We start from the raw sequence: 22,961 nt of genomic DNA, 5'->3' as shown, positions 1-22,961 counted from the left end.
AGGCTTATTCTTTACAGCTTACTTACAAAAGTTAACCCGGTTTCATTTCGAAATTCTAGACGTAATGGTCATAACGGTCGACAACGTCCACCATGTTGAACTTTCTTATTTATGGCCCCATCTTCACGAAATTTGGTAGGCGGCTTCCCTGCACTAACCGAAACCGTTGTACGTACTTATTTCGATGGTATGACGCCACTGTCAGCCGCCATATTGAACTTTCCAACGTCACTAATTCTCCAACTTCCCGTGTAGGTAGAAGGCTGACCCCATCGTCACGGAATTTGGTAGGTGGCTTCCCTGCGCTAACCAAAACTAATGTACATACTTATTTCAGTGGTATGATGCCACTGTCGGCCGCATCAAAAATTACAAAAATTAAGCAGGTTTCATTTCGAAATTCTACGCGTAACGGTCATAACGGTTGACAACGTTCGCCATGTTGAATTTTCTTATTTATGGCCCCATCTTCACGAAATTTGGTAGGTGGCTTTCCTGCGCTAACCAAAATCGATGTACGTACTTATTTCAGTGGTATGATACCACTGTCGGCCGCCATATTGAAGTTTCCAATGTCACTAATTCTCCAACTTCCCATGTAGGTAGAAGGCTGAAATTCGGCAGGCTCATTCCTTACAGCTTACTTACAAAAGTTAAGCAGGTTTCATTTCGAAATTCTACGCATAACGGTCGACAATGTCCGCCATGTTGAACTTTCTTATTTATGGCCCAATCTTCACAAAATTAGGAAGGCGGCTTCTATGTGCTAACAGAAACCAATGTACGTACTTATTTCGGTGGTATGATGCCACTGTCGGCCGCCATATTGAACTTTTCAACCGTCTTTGTTACTTATGGGCCCATCTTTAAGAAATTTGGTATGCGGGTTCCCAACGCTAACTGAATCCTACTTACGTACATATATACGTTCATAGCCTGCAGCTCAGTCACCGTGTGAGGCGACGTTGGATCCCCCATCCCAACGCCTCCCACGTTGTTGGCCTGCCTATATAAGGCCGTCCATCGCTCCAGTCTCTACATTCCCTTCCTGGCTTCGCCACGGGATTCACGTCTCCCTGCTGATAATTACAGCCTTTTTATTTAATCCACAGATTCTCCGCTGTTTTATTGTTCATTTATTATGATTATAGCTATTGTGCAGGTATTTTAGACTTACTTTACATTGTACAGGTACCCATTTCCTTTATCATTCCAACCGTACCCCCATTAACATGTCTATCGAGGTGATCACCATCGATCAAAGAACTGTCACTTACCAAGTGGTTTCCATGCCCGGAGATGGCACCTACCTTTTCCATTCTCTTTGTTACATATTGCACGGCCATATCAGGCTCACTCTTGATATCCGGAGGAACATTGCTGTCTTATGTGTTGAATTTCTTGCACAGGTTCAAGGTGTGGACTGATGACGGCACAGGAGATAATTATACTACACAGGAGCACTAGAAGAGTGAAATGCTTAAGCCCTTCACCTATGGATGTGCATGTGAGTTGATGGCTGCCGCTGAATTGTTCGGTTGTCGCTTTCAAGTGTACCGAAATGGCCAAATATTTTACACCTTTCGACAACCGCCAATGCCTCTTAAACATCTTAGATTCACAGGTGACGATTTCAGTAGTGGACACTTTGATGTTTATGAATGTTTAAACTCTCAAAAGCTGGATGTGAAGTTATCGATGAAACCAGTTGTATACTTACAACGCTTGACAGATGCCGAATGTCTCTTCAACACAAGTCCTACAAATACTGTCGTAATTGAAACAAAACATGAAACTCAAACCGATTATGACAGCAGCAATCCAAGCTGTGAGATATGAAACAAGATTACTGTTCACATGGCCAACTGTACGTTGCATGCTCAATAGTAAGCTCAGCGCACAGCTTGGTCATATTACAACCGGAGGGCCGAACTCACAATGTGGTATACAAAGAGATCCTTAACAAATAATTATTGGTATATTTTCCCTCAGTTTAAAAAGGTTTAATTTTCTTCTTAATAAAAATTTTAAGGCAATAGTTTGCCGCTGCGAAGCGCGGGTATTTTGCTAGTCTATATAAATTCAAGAGAAAAACTACAGTAAGCTTACCATACAGGTCATTAGGACATAGAAAAAAATTAAAAACACATGACAATAACTATAAAATCACAACAATGATAGCATTTTGATAAGACTGGTACTTTAATAAAAGAGATGTGGAAAATATATATCAGAAATGCCTGTAGCACCAAAAAAACATGAATTGTGCAAATTAAATGATAACATCTACAGTATGAATGATTATTTAGGTTAAAGAGGGAGGCCAGAGCAAAAAAAGATATAGAAGATATGGAAGATATATTGCAGTTTATTCTTCTTTTTTTAGATTAGGATGTTCACTAACTAGCAAAAATTAAGATGACGTTATGCTATGTTAATTTCCCAAATTTTTATACATCCCAGTATTTTCTTTAACATCTGCTGTCAGCTTCATTTAAGTTCACTATACAGTTAAGTCTCGGTGACTGAATTCTAAACAGCTGTGTTTGGGATATTTCTGCTATGTGACTACCATTAAAAAAGAAATAAAGCTTTCTCCAGGGTGCTTGTTTCCCTGAAAAGAGGAGGAAAGATTGAACAACTGTTCAAGTGGCTTTTGACAAAATAATTGAATAAGCCAAAATGCTAGAGATGGCAAGAAGCTATAAATATCGGAGTTAAAGTCAAGGAAAATAGAAAAAGATTATTCGAACATAGGATTATTTTTCATAGTAAGATGCATTACATGGAGAACCCCCGAGGAAAGCTGCTTGGATATGGGTTTATAGTACTACAGAATAGATAAAATATTTTGCACATGTGTGCAGACTTAGAATTTTAAACCCAATAATTAATAACTGATAATTCCGTATCATCACAGAATATGTGTATGCTGTTTAACCATTCCAATCCTAATCTTAATTTTGGCCCTCATAATCTGACAATTTAATGCTACTAATTAAAAACAATCTTTAAATTTATTTTGCCATTTTAAGTGCCTTTTTTCTCATTTTCTCACTTTAATATCTATGTCAACTATTATATTTTCATTATATTTTATAAATCATTTTAATCAGTTGATTAAAGCTTATTCAAGGAAAAAGACCATACAGTATAGTTAATGTTGGACTCACCACACAGCATTGACTGTAATGTTACATTTATTGATATGGAATAATCTCTGTCTCAAGGACCTGTTTGAATATGGGTATACTCAGAAACCTCACTGTGATTTTGGAATGTAGACAGAAAAAAATGTATTTATGCATAGAAAAATGCACCTAACAGCTATTCATAGTATTCAGCCTTTGTAGAGTTACATCGATTTGTTCTTGAAATACTTAAACCTAAATGTAGCGTTCATTTATCAAACCAGCAGCACTGACTTGTGCTGACAGACATTAACTGAGAGAAAAGCTATCATCTTGAGGCCTTTTATGAAAAGATAGAAATGGGATCTCCAGAATTGATGAAGAGGTACTGGAAGGCCAAGAAGGCAACATATGTGGTAGTTGCTGAAGCAAAATCCTATTTAAAGCACAGGGAGACAATAGAGGATGACTTCTAGGTAAACCCTGAAAGGTTGTGACAAGCTGTCTGATGAGTCAGTGAATGCACTGTAGGAGCAACATAGCCAAGGTTATCCTTCATCATGGAAGAGGAAATGTTAAGATTTCATCAAGAAATAGAAGAAAGAGTTTGATGAATTCTAAAAACTAGTAATTGTGTCCAGCTGGTAAAAGACAATATTACAACTGGTGGGAACTGATTTTATTTTTGTAGCAGAAAGCACAGAGGTGGCTGGAAAACAGTATGGTGTACCAAATTCTATCAAAAACATGAAAATGTATGGGTGTGTCCAAGATTTTGACCGGTAGTGTATACTGAAGTACTAGAATGGAGTTACAGAGTTACTTGCAGAGCAATACGGCTCCCACACTGACTTTAGGACCAACTCTTTGCTCTTGACAGGTTATGGAAATTAAATAATCTTGTGTACACATGAGTGGTGTGCCAGGCACAACCCACTGAGAGAAACCTAGAGAAAGACCCATGACATGCCTGAGGGGTTATATCCAGAAAATCTCTAGAAGAACCTAGAGACGGATGCTAAGGATGGTGTGGTCTACTTTTCCAGCTTCTGCAAATGCAATCCTCACCAGGACAATTCCATAGAGTATAAATGAGCAAGTCAAATATTGTCATTTCCAAGGTGTGGTATAATATTTTTTGATAATTTATAATATATTCATGGAAAATCATTAACTGCTATGAAAACCCACATTGTAGATGTCCACTGCCCACCTTCTTTTCCAAACAAGCTGTCCACCATCTTTCCCACGCCAACTGCCCGAAGTTTCCAACTGATACTATTTTTAATGAAGCTAACTGGAAGATATGCATTACCTTCAGTTATTTTTCAAAAAGGTTGAGAAATAAACTTGAAAGCAAAAAAAAACAAAAACAAGCTCTTCAAGGCACTCAGGTTTTACAAATAAGAGAGCTTAACTGTAATCATAGATTATAATGGAATTCACAAGGAAAATCCTTTACAACAGCCAGACCCAGAACACTAAGATATATCCTGAGTTAATACAAAGAGTGAAAAAACAGAATATTAAATGCTAAGATTTCTATGACAACTGGTTGAATCTGTACCTTGGACAAACCAGCTAACGCTGCTGCACTGCAATTTATCAACTTGTGCAGACTTTAGCAATCAGGTTAATTTATTAACTTCACTAGTAAAAATAAACTTCCAAAATTAAAATTTCAAAATAAAAAATTCTGATGTAGTACTAAAAAGGTTTTAAAGCACACAAAACATTATAAACTGACAAAACAGGTTTTATAGTTGTCAACAATTGTTTTTTTTCCCTGAGACAAACCATTTCACATTTGATGTATATTTGTAGAATTATATATACCAAGTATTTGAAACTTTTGTGTGTTTTAAACGTTTTCCTAATGGGTAGGTTTTGCTTCAGTGAGATGTTCAGAACCTAAGGTCACATAATAATAGACTGCTTATATAAACATAAAATAGATGTTTTGGACTGATGTAATGGCTTCTTTTACTGACTGTTTGTATAATCTGTATTCATTGTAGCTTTCTCTGAAACATGTGCTAAGATACAGTATATTTTATTATATTAAAAATAAATGTAATATATCGATGATTGATTATGGAGCACTGTTCTGATTAGTTAAGCAATTTCATAACGCAGTGGATATATTTTCTAGTGAGTACTGTATGTGCATCAGCTTGCCTAAGGTATGCATTTTACATATATATATATACACTCACCTAAAGGATTCTTAGGAACACCATACTAATACAGTGTTTGACCCCCTTTCGCCTTCAGAACTGCCTTAATTCTACGTGGCATTGATTCAACAAAGTGCTGAAAGCATTCTTTAGAAATGTTGGCCCATATTGATAGGATAGCATCTTGCAGTGGATGGAGATTTGTGGGATGCACATCCAGGGCACGAAGCCCCCGTTTCACCACATCCCAAAGATGCTCTATTGGGTTGAGATCTGGTGACTGTGGGGGCCATTTTAGTACAGTGAACTCATTGTCATGTTCAAGAAACCAATTTGAAATTATTCGAGCTTTGTGATATGGTGCATTATCTTGCTGGAAGTACCCATCAGAGGGTGGGTACATGGTGGTCATGAAGGGATGGACATGGTCAGAAACAATGTTCAGGTAGCCCGTGGCATTTAAATGATGCCCAATTGGCACTAAGGGGCCTAAAGTGTGCCAAGAAAACATCCCCCACACCATTACACCACTACCACCAGCCTGCACAGTGGTAACAAGGCATGATGGATCCATGTTCTCATTCTGTTTACGCCAAATTCTGACTCTACCATTTGAATGTCTCAACAGAAATCGAGACTCATCAGACCAGGCAACATTTTTCCAGTCTTCAGCTGTCCAATTTTGGTGAGCTCGTGCAAACTGAAGCCTCTTTTTCCTATTTATAGTGGAGATGAGTGGTACCCGGTGGGGTCTTCTGCTGTTGTAGCCCATCCGCCTCAAGGTTGTGCGTGTTGTGGCTTCACAAATGCTTTTCTGCATACCTCGATTGTAACGAGTGGTTATTTCAGTCAAAGTAGCTCTTCTATCAGCTTGAATCAGTCGGCATCAGTCAGTTGAATCAGTAGCATCAACAAGGCATTTTCGCCCACAGGACTGCCGCATACTGGATGTTTTTCCCTTTTCACACCATTCTAGAAATGGTTATGCGTGAAAATCCCAGTAACTGAGCAGATTGTGAAATACTCAGACCGGCCCGTCTGGCACCAACAACCATGCCACGCTCAGAATTGCTTAAATCGCCTTTCTTTCCCATTCTGACATTCAGTTTTGAGTTCAGGAGAATGTCTTGACCAGGACCACACCCCTAAATGCATTGAAGCAACTGCCATGTGATTGGTTGATTAGATAATTGCATTAATGAGAAATTGAACAGCTGTTCCTAATAATCCTTTAGGTGAGTATATATATATATATATATATATATATATATATATATTGTCAAAGGTGGCTGGGGTGGTGACCCGGCCGGGACGCCCAGAAGGACCAGAGCAGGGCTTGTGCCTTTCCCAGACCATCTGGGGGCGACCGCCCTGGTTCCTTTGTGGGTCACGGGTACAGAGCTTCAAAACTCCACCCTGTAGGAGCTCGTGGTCACCGCCAGGGGTTGCCCCCATACCTTTGGAGCCCTGGACCTCAGCACTTCCGCCACACCAGGAAGTGCTGGGGGGAAGAGAAGCAGGGACACCCAGAGTGTTTCAGGGGATACAGCCGGCACTTCCGCCACACTGGGGCATGTCAGCGGGAGATTGCCGGGAAGCACCTGGAGCACACCTGGGTGTGGATGGGGCCTCCTCCCTTCATTCGGGGCGAGAGTCGTTAGTGGAGTGGACTGAGCTTGCTGGAGGATTCAAGGAGGCGGCCTGAAGAAGAGAGTAAGGCATTGTCTAGCCAGGACTTTGGGGATTTTGGGAGTTTGTGTGGCATTTACGACTTTTGTAAATAGTGTAAATAAACGTGTGGTGGGAAAAATGAATGTGTCTGCCTGTCTGTGTCCGGGCCAGCCTCCACAATATATATTGTAATGGATGACCGGCCATTTATCCCGGCCAATACCCCCAAGCCGCCAGGTGGAGCCCTCCTTGCAGCGAGGAGGTCCCCAGAAGACCAGCAGGGCATCATGGACATTGGAGTTTTTATGCAAAGCCCTGCTGGATGCCGTGGGGGCCACAGGAGGGAGCTGCAGGGAGGACCGAGGGCTTCTTCGTGCCCTGCGACCTGGAGGTTCGTCACAGGAAGAGCGACGGACTTCCGGGTTGAAGAAAGGGACTATTTACCCTGACCCGGAAGGGAAAAGGACTTGTGGACTATTGGGCAGAAACACTTCCGGGTCAGGGAGTATAAAAGGACTATGGGAACTCCCAGACAACGAGCTGAGCTGGGTGGAAGGGTGGCAACGTGTCTGGGAGCTGGAGGATTGATTTATTGTTTATTATTGTGTAGTATTGTAATTATATGAGTATTGTGGAGAAGAGTGTGCTTTGTGCACTGTGGGAGAAAAATAAAGTCAACTTGAGGACTTTTACCTGGTGTCTGGAGTCGTGGACAGGGGTTCAAGGGAGCGAGGGCGCCCCCTATCGTTCACAATATATATATATATATATATATATATATATATATATATATATATATATATATATACAGGTATATATATATATATATATACACAGGTATATATATATATATATATACTAGCAAAATACCAGCTTTGAGGAGAAGTGTGTTAAAGAAGCAATGAAAAAGAAAAGGAAAGATTTTGAAAATAACGTAACATGATTGTCAATGTAATTGCTTTGTCACTGTTGTGAGTGATGAGTGTTGCTGTCATATATATATATATATATATATATATATATATATATATATATATATATATATATCAAAATACCCGCGCTTCGCAGCGGAGAAGTAGTGTGTTAAAGAAGCAATGAAAAAGAAAAGGAAACATTTTGAAAATAACGTAACATGGTTGTCAATGTAATTGTTTTGTCACTGTTGTGAGTGATGCTGTCATATATATATATATATATATATATATATATATATATATATATATATATATATATACACACATACATACATACATACACGCACATATATACACACAAATACATATATATATATATACATTCACACACACATATATAAACATATATATACATATACATACATATCTACATATATACACACACAGCTATTTCGTATCAGTGCAATACGCTGCTTGTTAAAACGGATAACTCCCGCTCTTACGTGCAAGTCTGCGTGGATATTATGAACTATCGTATTTGTTCAAGTTCTATTTAAATTTTAAATAGAAGGAATTTTTATTTAGTCGACAGAAATATCTTTGGTAGGAATGGTAAAAACAGACAGGAATATTATTCCTGAATAAATCAACTCAAACCTTAAATAACTTATAATATTTTGCTCTCCATAAAAATATATCCTGTCTAAATTATACAAGTTAGAAATAAAGTAAACGTTAAAAGAACAAACATTCAAATTTCTTTACTCTTATGTAATTTTATATAAAAATAAACTTAGATTTTAAATATCCCAAAAGATTTTGCTCTCCATAAAAATATATCCTGTCAAAATTATACAAATTCAAATATGAACATGCTACATAACAAAACCTGGAAATATAAATAAAATGTGTTCCTTTAGCAATAACAAATCAAATCATTCAGTTGTCTTTGCTCTTATGTCATTTAGAGTTGGACGCCTGGCATCTTTTTTTGGCAACAGGTTCGTTTATGTTTGGTGTGAGGTTCTGTGTTGTGGAGATTCTCAGGATGGATTGCAGGTGCTCATCAGTGAGGTGACTCCTGTGTGCTGTTTTGTTAGTCTTTATCACTGAGAAGAGCTTCTCACACAGATATGTGCTACCAAACATGCACAAGGTTCGAGCCGCATGTAGACGGACTTTTTTTGTTCTTCAAAGTCACCAAAGCGCCGTGCAAACTCAGTGCGCTCAGTTTATCAGCAAAGTGCGTATTTGGGAACACGGTAGTGACGACTTGGTTCAACATTACTTGGCAACAGGGAAAGTGGGGTAAGTTGCACTGGTGCATTTGTGTCTCCCATAAAAGCAGCTTCACTTGAAATCACTTTGTGATTGTGCACGGGTAAAAACATCCGCTGAAGTGTCAGATTCTTATTTAATTCTTCTGCTTTCTGTATCTTCTGCATTGCATTTAGGTCTTTCAGCCTCACTGATGAGCACCTGCAATCCATCCTGAGAATCTCCACAACACAGAACTCCCTGATGTTTTGTCTCATAGTGCCGATTAAATTCTGTAATTACAGCCACATTAGCTCCACAAATGAGACACACGGGTTCAGTAAACATATACTCAGCCTCCCATCGGTTTTTAAAGGCTCTATTTTCAGAATCAACTTTTCTCTTCAGCATCGTGTGAGCTAGCTTCGCAATAACTTGCAGCATCATAAGGTAGACTTGATTAACGCGTAAGTGTTCGGCAAGGCAGCTGAAGCACTGCATTATGGGATCTGTAGTTTATTGTGTTACCAGCGCTTCATATACCGGGCCATTAATAACAATAATACAGTATATAAAATGATCTCGGGCGGATATAATTACACGCCGGGCGGATGTGGCCCGCCCTTGAGTTTGACACATATGGACTAAATAGAACTTGAAAAGATATATTTTTCAAATGTGATCGCAATTCAGATAGAGTTGACGCGCACTACAGCCTGCATGCCTCAATAAGTCATCCTCCCTCGCTCTTACTTTTTTACCGTTCATCTAATGAATACACTGAGTATGGCTTTACCAAAACAATCATTGATGGCGAATAAAGTATCCATTATTCGAGTATGTAGATCGGGATATATATATACATATATATATACCAGCGTATCGCAGCGGAGAAGTAGTGTGTTAAAAAAGCTAGAAAAAGAAAAGGGAACATTTTAAAAATAACGTAACATGACTGTCAATATACAGTATTTGTTTTGTGAGTGTTACTGAGTGTTGCTGTCATCAAGGATTTGATTATCATTATTTCTTTCAATCAGGTTCGTATTTGTAGGATGTGTTGTGTTCAAGTTACATTCCGTGTTTGTCAATCGTTGTAAAGATGACAGGTTTCATTCATCGATTCGTTTCTTACTGCATCAATAAACAGCTCGTCTTCTTCTTTATCTGAGACCTGACACACTGCATGCACGGGTTTTTTACACTGTCTTCCTTTAGCGGGACATTGACCTTTTCCACCGTGTGCTTTGTTTCCGCAGTAGCTGGATTTATGAATATGCTTGTATGTATCAGATGCTTCATATTTTTTGCTGCCTTTTCAATTGTGTAATTCGGTTTTGTTCAGCTCTTTGGAACTGTTGCTTTTTATCTGTGCACTGCGTCAGTTCATGTGAGCCGCTCGGTGTACATGCATCGAAGGTTCCCAGCTGTGCTGGTGCCATCTCGTGCGATGTCCATGGCTGTATTTAATGTTACCTTAGTCCTGGCACTTAAAACTTCTCTCGCAGTTTCGCTGAGTTTGTGCCAAACACCACCCTGACCATCTCATCTTCCTCTGCATAAGCACAGTCCTTCACCCGTGAATATTTAGTGGGAGTTTGCTATTGGATTGCCGCTGACGGACGGCCTTATATGGGCAGGCACTAAATTACAAACGCCAGCGGCAGCCTGTCTATGAACTTAATTTAAAGTGTAGGTTTACATCGTGCTTTGTTTCCGAAGTAGCAGAACTCATGAATATGGTTGTATATGTCACTCGCTCGCTTCTTATTGTTTCTCTGCCTTCTCAATTATATAATGCATGTTTTCTTCAGCGCTTTTTGGAGGTCTTGATGGTTTTCTATGTACTGCGTGATTACGTGGGAGGCGTGATGATGTCACACGAAACTCCGCCCCCACGGCGTTCGAGCTCATCTCCATTACAGTAAATGGAGAAAACAGCTTCCAGTTATGACCATTACGCGTAGAATTTCGAATGAAACCTGCCCAACTTTTGTAAGGAAGCTGTAAGGAATGAACCTGCCAAATTTCAGCCTTCCACCCACACGGGAAGTTGGAGAATTAGTGATGAGTCAGTGAGTGAGTGAGTGAGTGAGTGAGTGAGTGAGGGCTTTGCCTTTTATTAGTATATATATATATATATATATATATATATATATATATATATATATATATATATATACATGTACACTGTATATACAACACACTGTACAGCTATTGAGTAATAAGTACTGAGGGTATGTAATAAACTGGGGCTAGTTTTGTTTGAATAGTATCATACTGTATATGTTACAAGTAGGTTGACTAATCCTTACACAAATCTTAGGTAATCACTGGAATTGCTAGGTACAGTAAGTGATGACTATACTTTAATGCCAGCACCAAACCTGGGAATAGATAGCTTTAACTTATATCATTGGTAAAAGTATAATGTGATCCAAACAAAATAATGTGAAATAACTGAAAAATGAAAACCGCTTGCTAACAAAAGGAACAGAGAATGTATTCTTAGGTATGCAAGCAAGGCATGCCAGGCATGCAAGCAAAATCTGTGACTTAGAGGGAAGAATATCAAAGTTATACCGGGAGGGATGTTGGAAGAATGTTATCTTATCCATCTTCGTAGATCTCCACCTCTGCATCCTCTAAATTAAAAATCAGCTCTACAAGGAAGCAAATCTCATTTATCAGATCACAAACACAGACAGAACTGGCCTCTGCTACAAATGAAAAAGAAAGTACACAATACTTTTTTTGGGATTTATGGAGTATTACCTAAGGTTTGTTCCCTATTTTTCTGAAAGTAACATGGCTTTGATGAATTTATTACATAAGAAGATTCCAAAAAAATTGAAATGGAACAGCAATATGTAAAAAGCGTTTAATGACTCAAAAAATGCAGTAACATTTTACTCAGTGTCTGTAGTCCCCAACGTTTCTTCTCCTTCATTCCTAAAGACTAATGTATTTGACTACAGTCATCGAGCTATTCTAAGCCACATTGTCTACAGGAAGGATCACCCCATCATGTTACCTGAGTCAGAAACTGCCACATCAAGAGAGAAGCCCTTGCACTCAAGTGGACTGACTCCTATTTCAGGTGGTTTAAGACTATATAACCTTTAAGGCTGGGACTTTACCATCATCACTGAACATGGAAAAAAGTGAACCCTCGGCTCACAATATGGTTTCTTGACATTTAATCATTTTTATTTAAGGTGGTGCACAGAAAAAGGACTCTCTATACCAATTCGGACGCTATCTCTCAGACTCAGAACCTTTACATGCTGTGTTCCCTAAGCTTAAGTTAGAGGGGTCAGGGCAACTGCAAAGTCAACAAACACTGACTGTACCTTCCAGAACTCCCTTTTCTGGTTGTTTCACCTTAAAAATCTGCACAACTAGAAAGCAAGTTTCACTGGCCAGACCACCAGTGAAGAGAGTTCTCCTGACCAATTTGAAATAATTATGAGTGATTTATTTCATTTGCCTAATGACTGTCATCTTTAGCTTTTCCCTTGTGGACCTTAACAGTCTATGTCTTTTGTTAAATCTGTTACAGTATGTATATTAAAAACTAAAATTATGCTCTCTAGTCATTGCATTAAACTTTAGCTATTTGAAGCTTTTTATAATGGTGTTTGCTCAAATTTCAATAGATAATCCATTCCTGAAAACAGCTGGCAATACACTAAGGGTGGGTTTGAATATATTCAAACTAAAATGAATTGTTTTGAAAATGGAACTGATAAAATAAAATATAACATTTTGCCAGAAATGGCAGAGTGTTTTCAGTCCTTAAATATTCAGGATGTTAGACATTTTTCTGCTTCTTGTGTTTTGGAATATAGGTGATCCAATGTCAGTCAGTCATTTTCCAACCCGCTATATCCTAACACAGGGTCACAGGGGTCTGCTGGAGCCAATCCCAGCCAACACAGGGCGTAAAGCAGGAAACAAACCCTGGGCAGGGTGCCAGCCCACCGCAGGGCGCACAGACAAAGCACACATTAGGGGCAATTTAGAATCGCCAATGTACCTAACCTGCATGTCTTTGGACTGTGGGAGGAAACCCACACAGACACAGGGAGAACATGCAAACCACGCAGGGAGGACCCGGGAAATGAACCTCTCCTTACTGCGAGGCAGCAGCACTACCACTGTGCCAACATGCTGCCCAAGGAGATCCAAAGGTTTTACAAAAATGTCAATTTATTGGACTTCTTACCCTGTGTGACAATTAGGGTTAACTGTGGTCAGGTGGGTGAATTTAAGATTTACAATAAGGCACATGGTTTAATTATAGCTCAGAAGGCACAAATAGAACAATGGAAAACTTAGTGTATCTGTTAATATTAAAGTGAAAATGAAATTTGGTTTCACATGACAAAAGAGAATTAGACATAAAAGGTAGTCAGCCTCATATAAAATGGATTAGGCATCTACCCAGTCATCCATTCATCACTTAAGCTAATTTCCCAATTATTGTTAAATATATCTTTCTCTCTGAGCACCTTCTAGTATGAAATATTATCCATAAATTATCATGGTTATTGAAAGACCAGAGTGGTTCAAAGATCATTTGAGAATTTGGTACCAGTTTAGAAGGCAGTTTAGTGTCTATTTCAGTTATATCGATTAAAATTTTCATGTGTTTCACCCTTCATTGCATGTCCAGTGCTTTTTTTGAAATTGTCAAACAATTTCAAGTTACCACAAAAAATTCAGTATTTGAAATTTTCTTGGTATAATATAAAGTTTTTACATAGCCTCGCTTATCTACTGTAGAAACAAAAAGAAATTTACCAAAATAACAAGTTTAATATCAAACGCATTTTTATAACACAACTCACCAAAAGAATCTTTAAAGCAAACCTGAGAACAACATCTCACACTCACTCTCAGATATCAAAGAGTAAAATATAAAACACTCAATCTGTCCTGAACATGGTGCAATACAATTTGCAATTACAAGCCATACTTGTTTCCCCAAGCACAGACTACCTAGACTTTACGTAAGACCAGGGCAGCACATTAAATAATGTCGTCTGAGGCAAGTCACACCCACAGCACAAATTTAAGAAACATTTAACAGATATTTTACATTCCAGAAAATAACAAAATGTAGCAAAAAGACACAATCAATATAAACTGTACAAAATGCTATATATGAAAAAATAAGTGTCATCATCTTGCACTGACGTGTAGCTTTGAAGTGTGCATATGCTGTTTTGTTTCTTGGTGCTTGCTTGTGGCAAGAACTGCATTATGAAAAATGTAAGCAACTTTTATAATTAAAATATTTCAGTTTTAACAGTTGCTAAATAAATAAGGCACTGAATGTGTATGTAGTTATTAATGTTTATGCTTAATGCTCATTTTTGTATTAGTATTATTTCATAATGTTATAAACATATTGCATCCTGAGGAGACTGCCTTGCTACCTCACTTGACGTTTCATCCTTGTCTGTAATACACAACCATGAAAACACAGTATATTCAGGAACCAGCCTCCTTAAGCTACATGTTTGCTTTGCTCTCAACTTAGACTCTACTGGCTATCTGTTTTAATTTTCACCCCTGCTGTCTCAGAGGACCTTTATCCATACATTGTCCTCATCAGAGTTACCCCGGACAACCCCCTCAATGATCAGCTTAGTGTAATTGCTAGTTACAATTCAACAAAACATGTTAGCTCTTTTTGGACAGAGTTCTTCTTTTTCAGCCCACTGGGCAATCTTAATTCTGAGATCTTTTTATTCTTCTTTTTTGTGCTTTTTGACTTCTCTTTTTAAGAGCAATGATGAGGTAATTACTGGGTAAGAACAATGTCTAAAAAACAGAAAAGTATGAAGTAGTGTAAAGCAATATAATTTTAATGTCTTATTGTATTATACTGCATTAAAATCCTTTCAGGAGGACTGAGGATTGCTTAAGGTAGAACTCAAGAGCATCCATGATTTTAAGAAAGAAAAATTATACATTTATAGGGTTGTTATTGTCTTGTTTATAGAACGGAGTCAAATTCTTACCTGCTTGTGCAAATTCGATTGTAACCTGTTGTTAAGGATACGTTGCTGAAGACAAATCTGAATTTTTACTATGCATTCTTACCACATTATTTTCATTAGAACACAATCTTATTGACTGCGGTGGGCTAGTGCCCTGCCCGGGGTTTGTTCCTGCCTTGCGCCCTGTGCTGGCTGGGGTTGGCTCTAGCAGACCCCCCCTAACCCTGAGTTGGGATGTAGTGGGTTAGAGAATGACTGACTGACTGACTGACTGACAATCTTATTGAAAGTGAAAAAGACTGGTATGATTGGCCTTTTACTTTAAGAAAATGAGAATAAAAGGCTTTTGATATCCACAGTATATAAGTATTTTTGCACAAAGATTGCAAATAATTATTTTTCTGCATGCACAAGCAATTAAGGTTAAAATTTTAAGATGAAAAGTAAGGCTACAATAAAGAATTTCACAATTTAATTTTTTGGCTTTCTGCTCATATATTTATTTTTTATTTTACAATAATGCTACTTTTCTGTGCTCTCTTCTTTCATTTCAGGTGAAGACAGTAATAATGGACAAAGCTGGTAGTACTGTGAGGATTATGTTTTTCTGATTTCCCCGGTGCTTTCGATACCATTCCTGTTACAGGGTAAACTCAGAGATTGGCACATGGATGAAGTAATGGTGTCCTGGATAATGGACAATCTGTTGTGAGCAACACTAGAGCATCACAAAGAAGAGTCCTGTCTCCTTTTCTCTTCACTTTATACACCTCTGACTACAAATAAAACACCAGGTCATATCACTTACAGAAATTTGCAGATGTTTCTGCACTTATGGGCGTATTGATAAAGGAGGTGGGAATTTTGTTTCTTGGTGCAAAGAGAATTGTCTGCATCTTAACTTCAGCATAAACAAGGAACTGGTTATTGGCTTTCATGGCACCAGACACCCTCTATGTCAGGTCACTGTTCAAGGAATGGATGAAGAGGTGGTCCACATTAATGACAGGTTGGACTTGTCTCAGAACACAGAGGAAATACATGAGAAAGTGCAGCATGTCTTCAGTCACTAACCACACAAGCACAACTACCATACACATGTCAGGCTAACTGATACACACCGCTCAGCCTCGCATCTGTAAATACTGTTAAAGGAACCTGGCACCTGATCAGTTTAATATCAGTAAATTGGAGGTGCACTATTAGCATTCTTTAGTTACATTGGAAATGGCAGGTCAGTATCTACTGAGCCTACTGGAAGGATTAGTTGGTTCATTTATTGGCAGCTGGTCTCCCTAAAAAAACCTCACCGGGACATAAGAGCTAAAGACTTCACACAGTGGGAAATTCATGTTGGAATGTGCCAAATCCAGTAACAACTATCTGCTGCTTTATCATTCCACTTCTTTCACCCACTGGCCACTTTATGATGTACATCTGCTGATTAATGCAAATTACTCCTTCTTCCAAGTAGCCAGTTACAGCTGCAATTCAAGATATACAGTAGTATGTAGCTTCAATTTTTAACCCAATAATCTAATCTAATGCCAGATAGTGATTACAGCTTTTCAAAAATAGTTGTTCTCCTGAAATGTTCATGTACTACAGTGTCTAGGTTTTACAGAGAATTAAGTGATGAACAAAAACATCCAGCGAATAGACATTCTGAGGATGAATACACCTTGTTAATGAGAGAGGTCAGAGCAGAATGGCCAGACTCATTCAAATTAAATAAGACCAAGCACACTCAAATAGCAACTCTTTACAAAACTGGTCTGTAGTGGAGCACCTTTGACCACAAAATGGATTTGACCTTAACCTAGATGGGCTACATTAACAGAATGTTAGAGAGGGCATGTTATCACCAAAAGTGGACAACTTGAAATAATGCTGCTCAGTTTAACAAATTTTCATTAGTTGGAATTTAGCAAGAAGAACAGAAATCCACAGTTCTATTATGACTTGTTCTAATGGTGCAGGATGGTGACAGTAGAGTAATGATGTGGGTAATATTTATTGGCCAGCATTAGTTCTATTAATACCGACTGTTCATTTGAACGCCAGAGCTTTCTTCTGCAAATTGATGCTTCAAGCTGAATGACGTACAGTACCACAAAACATGCAATATCTGAAGTTGGGTCAATGAACATGACAGTGATATAGTTTTTCTGCAGTGGCTTGCACAGTGGCAGACCTCCATTTTTGCAGCACTCAAGCTTAAACTGTTATGGGGGCCCCTTTGAAATCATGCAGTAAAGAGGTCTGGGTAACCATTGTTCTCTTCTTCAGTGGGATTGTTCCATAATAGATCACCACAAATGTTTTGAAAATGTATCCACTAGATCTCAGATTTTGATTGCAATTGCTGTACTGGATTATCTCACATATCAAAGTCACTGTGTGACTGGCTTGCAGTGTTTGTGTTATTTGGGGATGAAAATTAAAGTTGCTTCTGGAACCTCTCCAGTATTAGGGTCCCTGAAGCTTAAGCCTCATTTGTATCATAGTTGATCTACCCCGAGCCTGCGCAGTCCCTACATTGTAATCCAACAGATAACCCATATGAGTTGGAATGAGAGGTTTACAACATGAACATTTGTCCAAAATGTCTTCAGGAACTGCGTGATGCCATAGTGTCAGTTTCACATACTGCAGCTCCTGTAGTTCATTAATTAATGTTTCCAAGACATTGTTGAATTCATGTTTTAAGGAATTCAAACTGTTTCTGAGTACCAAAAGGGGCTCTGACTTTATGCTAGAAAAGAGTACAGTATCTAATGAAGTGGCCAATGAGTAGTATACAGTATACAGCATATATTAAAACAGCATTTAATTAATTAAGTGAACGAACATGACGACTAACCTAATGACTTCCTCTTTTTAAAAATGTAGTAGCATTTTATGCTAAATATATCAATTTCAACACACATCTACTTTTCATAAATAATCTCAAACTAATGTGCAGGGATGTCTATTCAGGATGTCTTTTAGAAGATTTTTGCTGCATTTATACACTTGTCATTTATGTATTTGTTTATTGTACTTTCTCAATGGTCCAAGACGAGCAAATATCATTTTTTTTTTATTTTTTTTTTTTGGTTCTTTATTTCGCCTTATACAATTTCTCGTATTAGGAATTTGTTAGTTTTCGCATACTTATTCGATTGAAATACACTCTGCACTACCGCGCGGGGCAGCATTTTAAAGACGGGAAGTTTGTTTTAACTTGATCTTAAAATTCTTGAATTGATATGTGAACCTCACACAAAATATCCGTTCATTACACGCCGAATGTCTTCTTGAATCACTCGCCTCCGCCACAGTTTACTGAATGAGACGTGTCGAACGTCTGCTGCTCAGACAGACACAAATGAAGGCGCATTGCTCAGCAACAGACAAGCACCGAGGATGAGGTCATTGCAGTGTACATTTGAAGGGGATGGGTAGCAGAATGATTACCGTCTCAGGGAGGGTATGCTCTTGAGCGTTCCCTTCTCGCGAACATTTACAAGTATTGTGCCTCTGGAAATTCGCTGCGCTGAATGTGGCCGCAAAGAAACGCACTTAGAAGAGAGAAGAAAGATCGGAAGAGTTATTGTGCATATTGTGAAAACGCACTCAACATAAAAGTTAAGTGCGTTTACCGTTAGCGTCATTCACTGGGATTTACTGGAGATGGTAGAGGTGAAACCAAACTTCTGGGATCCTCGACTTAAGATAAAAACAGAATAATAAGTAACGGCAATAAAGATGTCATACTGTGGCAGAATGTTGATGCTAAACCATTTATTAAATGGTAAATTACAAGGACTGTCGTTAATGTATACATATTATTTTAATTTTGTTCAATGGAGCCACAGAGACTTAGGGGGAAATATATGCCCGCATTTACACTTTAGTTAACTAGATAATCCGAAAAGACACATTACACAAATTGTAAGACACCTTTTGCCTATTATAGACACAAGAACATCGTCTGCTGAAGAACGACTGAAAAATATATAAAACATTTACAGGTGTATTTCTTCATGTGTAATCACAGAAAGCGGCTTTAAATCTTACAACCAATAATAACAAACAGTAATAAATAAATATTGTGGTCTTCTGGAATAGCCTATCACATGATCATAATGAACCGACACCGACGTGCCCTGTGATGTAGCCGGACCTGATACCAGGACTTTTGCTGGGTCTAATAAAAGTCACCTCAGTTCACTGCGATTTTGCTGAGTCTGATTCATGTTCTACTTCACTTTGTAGTCGCTGTTTTATTGTTTTCATTTAAAATATATTTAGCATCTTCAGACGGTGATTGCTGTACGTTATACAATATAAATTCAATGAGAACCATAATATGAATAAACTTAGAAACACAATATATTTACTTTTCAGTTTGCAGGTGAATGTAGTGGCGACAGGACAAAGCAATACGATACAGTATAGGCTACTGTCAAAGTCAAAGTGATCAGAAGGTGTCCGTCAATCTCCTGGTTGATTGATCGATTTAGTATTTAAAAGACAGCAGTGTTTAAATTAACATCGTAGAAAACTGTATCTTAAAGAACAAGCGTTAACACTAACGCTTGGAGAACCTGGGGGCCTTTGAGAACGAAGCTAAAAACTGATATATGAAGTGTAACCGGTAAAATATATCTGTCCATTAATTTAATGTAATGTCTTGTTCCGAGCAGCTTCGTACGCAAGAGAACCAATCCTACTAAGAGCGCGTACAAACCGTTACAATCTCTACTGCAATTGACAGACATGACGCTTGATTTGTGTTTGTTGGTCATTTGTGAATATTGCAGTGTATGAATGACCTATTGTGTATTAATGAATGACATCATATTCTATCGAAAACGATGGAGAAGGTGATTGCTGGCTACTGTGCTTGCAAGGATGATGAACAGATTGCGCTACTTTATTGAGAAAAAATCAAAACGCAAGATGTGCTATTTCTGTAAATACAGAGTATATTAAAAAGTGAGCTTATAGAAAGGAATTACTGTGAAAAATCTACACCCAAACTATAAGGACACTTTGTAAAACATCCCTGCTCTCTGGGAGTATTTTTGATTCACCGAGCAGTTAACCGGCTATGAAGAAGTAATACATCTTCCCGATCATCAATTAGACATTTTGCCGGATACCCGATTTCTTCACATATTTCAAATGCTGTACATGTGTAAAGGTAAATCATAACTGTAATCGCGGTATGGGTGAATCTGGATGTCTGCGTGCCTCTGTCTTGCGCTACGCGTCCATGATTTGGATTCTGCCTTGCATCTGATTTTCCAGAAAATGGCTCTAACCTAGAATGGAAAGCAAACACCTTTTAGAAAGCGGAAAGATAACCAAGTGTATGCCTATAAATGCCCACCTCTAGGTGAAAACTGAAACCTGTGAACTTGTAGGTGCAATAATGTAGGCTACAGTATGTGATGCGCTACAGTTGGCGTTGCTTTGTAATTGCTTGCGCTCACCTGTGTGCCTTTGACTGTACGCGTGTGCTCACCTGTGTGCCCCATGGACATTGTGCTTATCTAACTGCTGATAGTCCATTGGTTTGACCGTGATGTTAAGGCAATAAATAAACGAGCATGGTTTGTAAGAGAAGAGATCAGAGCGCAGATAAACACAAGTTCAATTTAACCTCTGCTCGTTTAGCTTGAGACACTGCACTCCCAAATCTACAGCTCTTCCTGGAGTTTATTCTCAGTCATCAAGAGTCTCCAGAATAAAATCAAGACAAGTTACAAAGGTTCAGTCAGCAAGTCACCTTTAAGTAGTGCGAGTAAGTTGTCTTTTGAGTGACTCTTCGTAGAATTCAAAGTTCGCGTTATGGATTCATAATATTCTAAGTGACTAAAGCATGTCCCTCGCATTCTGGGCACCTATGTCCGATGATTTTCACATCACCTTACCTGTTTATCCAGAGTTTCTTTGCCCACTGTGGTGACTTTAGGCGAAGGCGCTCTCTCGCAAGTACACCCTTCTAATAGATACATCCCGGAAGGTCTGGCACTCTGTTCGCTTTCGAAATAAAAAAGGACGTTCTGGTATAGAGCAAACCATTTTTCATGCCATCGGCTGTTCTCTGCAGTCTTTTTAGTCAAGTAGCCACGCTTGGTGCCCTCTTTGCGCGCGACCATGGACAGGTATAAAGCGTGCCCCTCATTGTAGCGAACAGTCTTCTGCATGATCCCACTTAAGTCTGGCTCCTACTGGAATCCCACCATCTCCTTTAAAAAACCTCCAGTGTATGGAGCAAAGGGAAAGTTGTTATAAGCGCCAGCTGGGCTACGGAACCCATCTCCAAAAAGCTGCCTCTGCGCTCTACTCTCAGCCGAAAGGACTAGTAGGCATGACTGTGATAAAGCTCAGATTATTCTCAAAAGATAAGCAAACGGAAATTAAGACGAACAAACGGAGAGATAGATAAGTGGCAACTCCAGGTCTGAGCGATGGAATTCAATTTATCATAGAAAAATGTAAATCCAACTTTAAAACGTAAAAAAAAAACGATCAGTGAACAGACGGTACGAGAGAGATCAGCTATAATCGGCTTTGACTCCGATTTAAAGAGACATGACCCCCACTCCACAGCTCTCTTTATTCTCCGCTGGCTGCGTTACCTTGTGCAGATTCAGATGAGATGGCTGCATCGTTGTACAGAAGGGATTTGCATCGCCACAAATAGAGGCGGGGCGAAGCTGGCGCTTTTCTGTACATGCGAGTGGTCTTGATAATTAGAAGAAAACTATTGCTTAATAATCGGTTTTCGGATATCTTTTCTGCTTCCTCTCATGTTCTTTCTCAGTGTCTTGTTCATCATATACACCTGTTGATTGCGACAGCACAAGCGCAACATTCACGTTTCTTCCATGATGAATCTGTGCAAATCATCTGCGGCCCTCCCTTTAATAACGTTATCAAATTGCAACGTTGCGCTTCATTGCTAATGATACTCCTTACTGCCGCTTCTTCCTGCTCTTATTGTTAACACTTTTATTTAGAATAGGCTGCGATTGTTTCCAACACCTTCATCTCATCGTTCGCCGGAAAGAGACTTTTATTATTGCGTTATTGTAGTTGTTGTAAGTATGAACAAGAATCGGGAACAAATATTACGTGGCATAGTTCAAAATAAGTCAAGGAAACTCGTTCTAACGCCCACATGGTCAGAAACTTTCTTCTGTGGTTAAAGATGTGTAAGAATTAACAGGACCATACATATATATATATATATATATATATATATATATATATATATATATATATATATATATATATATATATATATATATATATATATTTGTTACTGCGATATCACGTTCAATACAGTCATAGATAGCGCAGAACTGATCGAGTCGTTTATGTAAAAAGGGCAGTATCTGTGTAAAAAGTAGAATACATAAAGCAATTTCTACATCGAACAAAGCACTTTATGATCACAAATGCCTGTTAGTTATTTGTTTCTTAAACCATTTTTTTCTAAAGCGAATTGAAGGAAGTTGTCGTGAATCTCGACAGAGACGAACGTAGGTCAAGAAGTGACTAGATGGAGCTCCAGTTAGTTCCTATTATTATTATTATTATTATTATTATTATTATTATTATTATTATTATTATTATTATTATTATTACAAATTCAATGCTATTAATCCTTTATGTCTTGACAGTACGTAATAATAATTATTTTTGTTAAATATAAAAAATGCAAAGTGCTTGATTATTTAATTCATTAATTAGTTTAGGAAATATAGAGCTCTTTTTAATAGCTAACGACTATATTGGCTA

The 22,961-nt window shown here is 38.4% G+C and overlaps 1 protein-coding gene across 3 annotated transcripts in view; it reads right to left on the bottom strand.

Annotated features, from left to right (window-relative positions):
* rasgrf2b (Ras protein-specific guanine nucleotide-releasing factor 2b) overlaps positions 1 to 22,197 on the bottom strand; it is a 536,042-nt gene extending 513,845 nt beyond the window's left edge. For all 3 annotated transcript variants that reach the window (XM_039759265.1, XM_039759267.1, XM_039759266.1), the window contains exon 1: positions 21,086 to 22,197. In XM_039759265.1, the coding sequence (XP_039615199.1) occupies positions 21,086 to 21,361 (276 nt within the window). In that variant the 5' untranslated portion in view covers positions 21,362 to 22,197. The remainder of the gene's footprint in view (positions 1 to 21,085) is intronic.
* Positions 22,198 to 22,961: the final 764 nt, after the last annotated feature.

The sequence above is a fragment of the Polypterus senegalus genome, chromosome 7, assembly GCF_016835505.1.
Source record: "Polypterus senegalus isolate Bchr_013 chromosome 7, ASM1683550v1, whole genome shotgun sequence".
Taxonomy (NCBI): domain Eukaryota; kingdom Metazoa; phylum Chordata; class Cladistia; order Polypteriformes; family Polypteridae; genus Polypterus; species Polypterus senegalus.
This window is presented reverse-complemented; position numbering and strand designations above follow the sequence as displayed.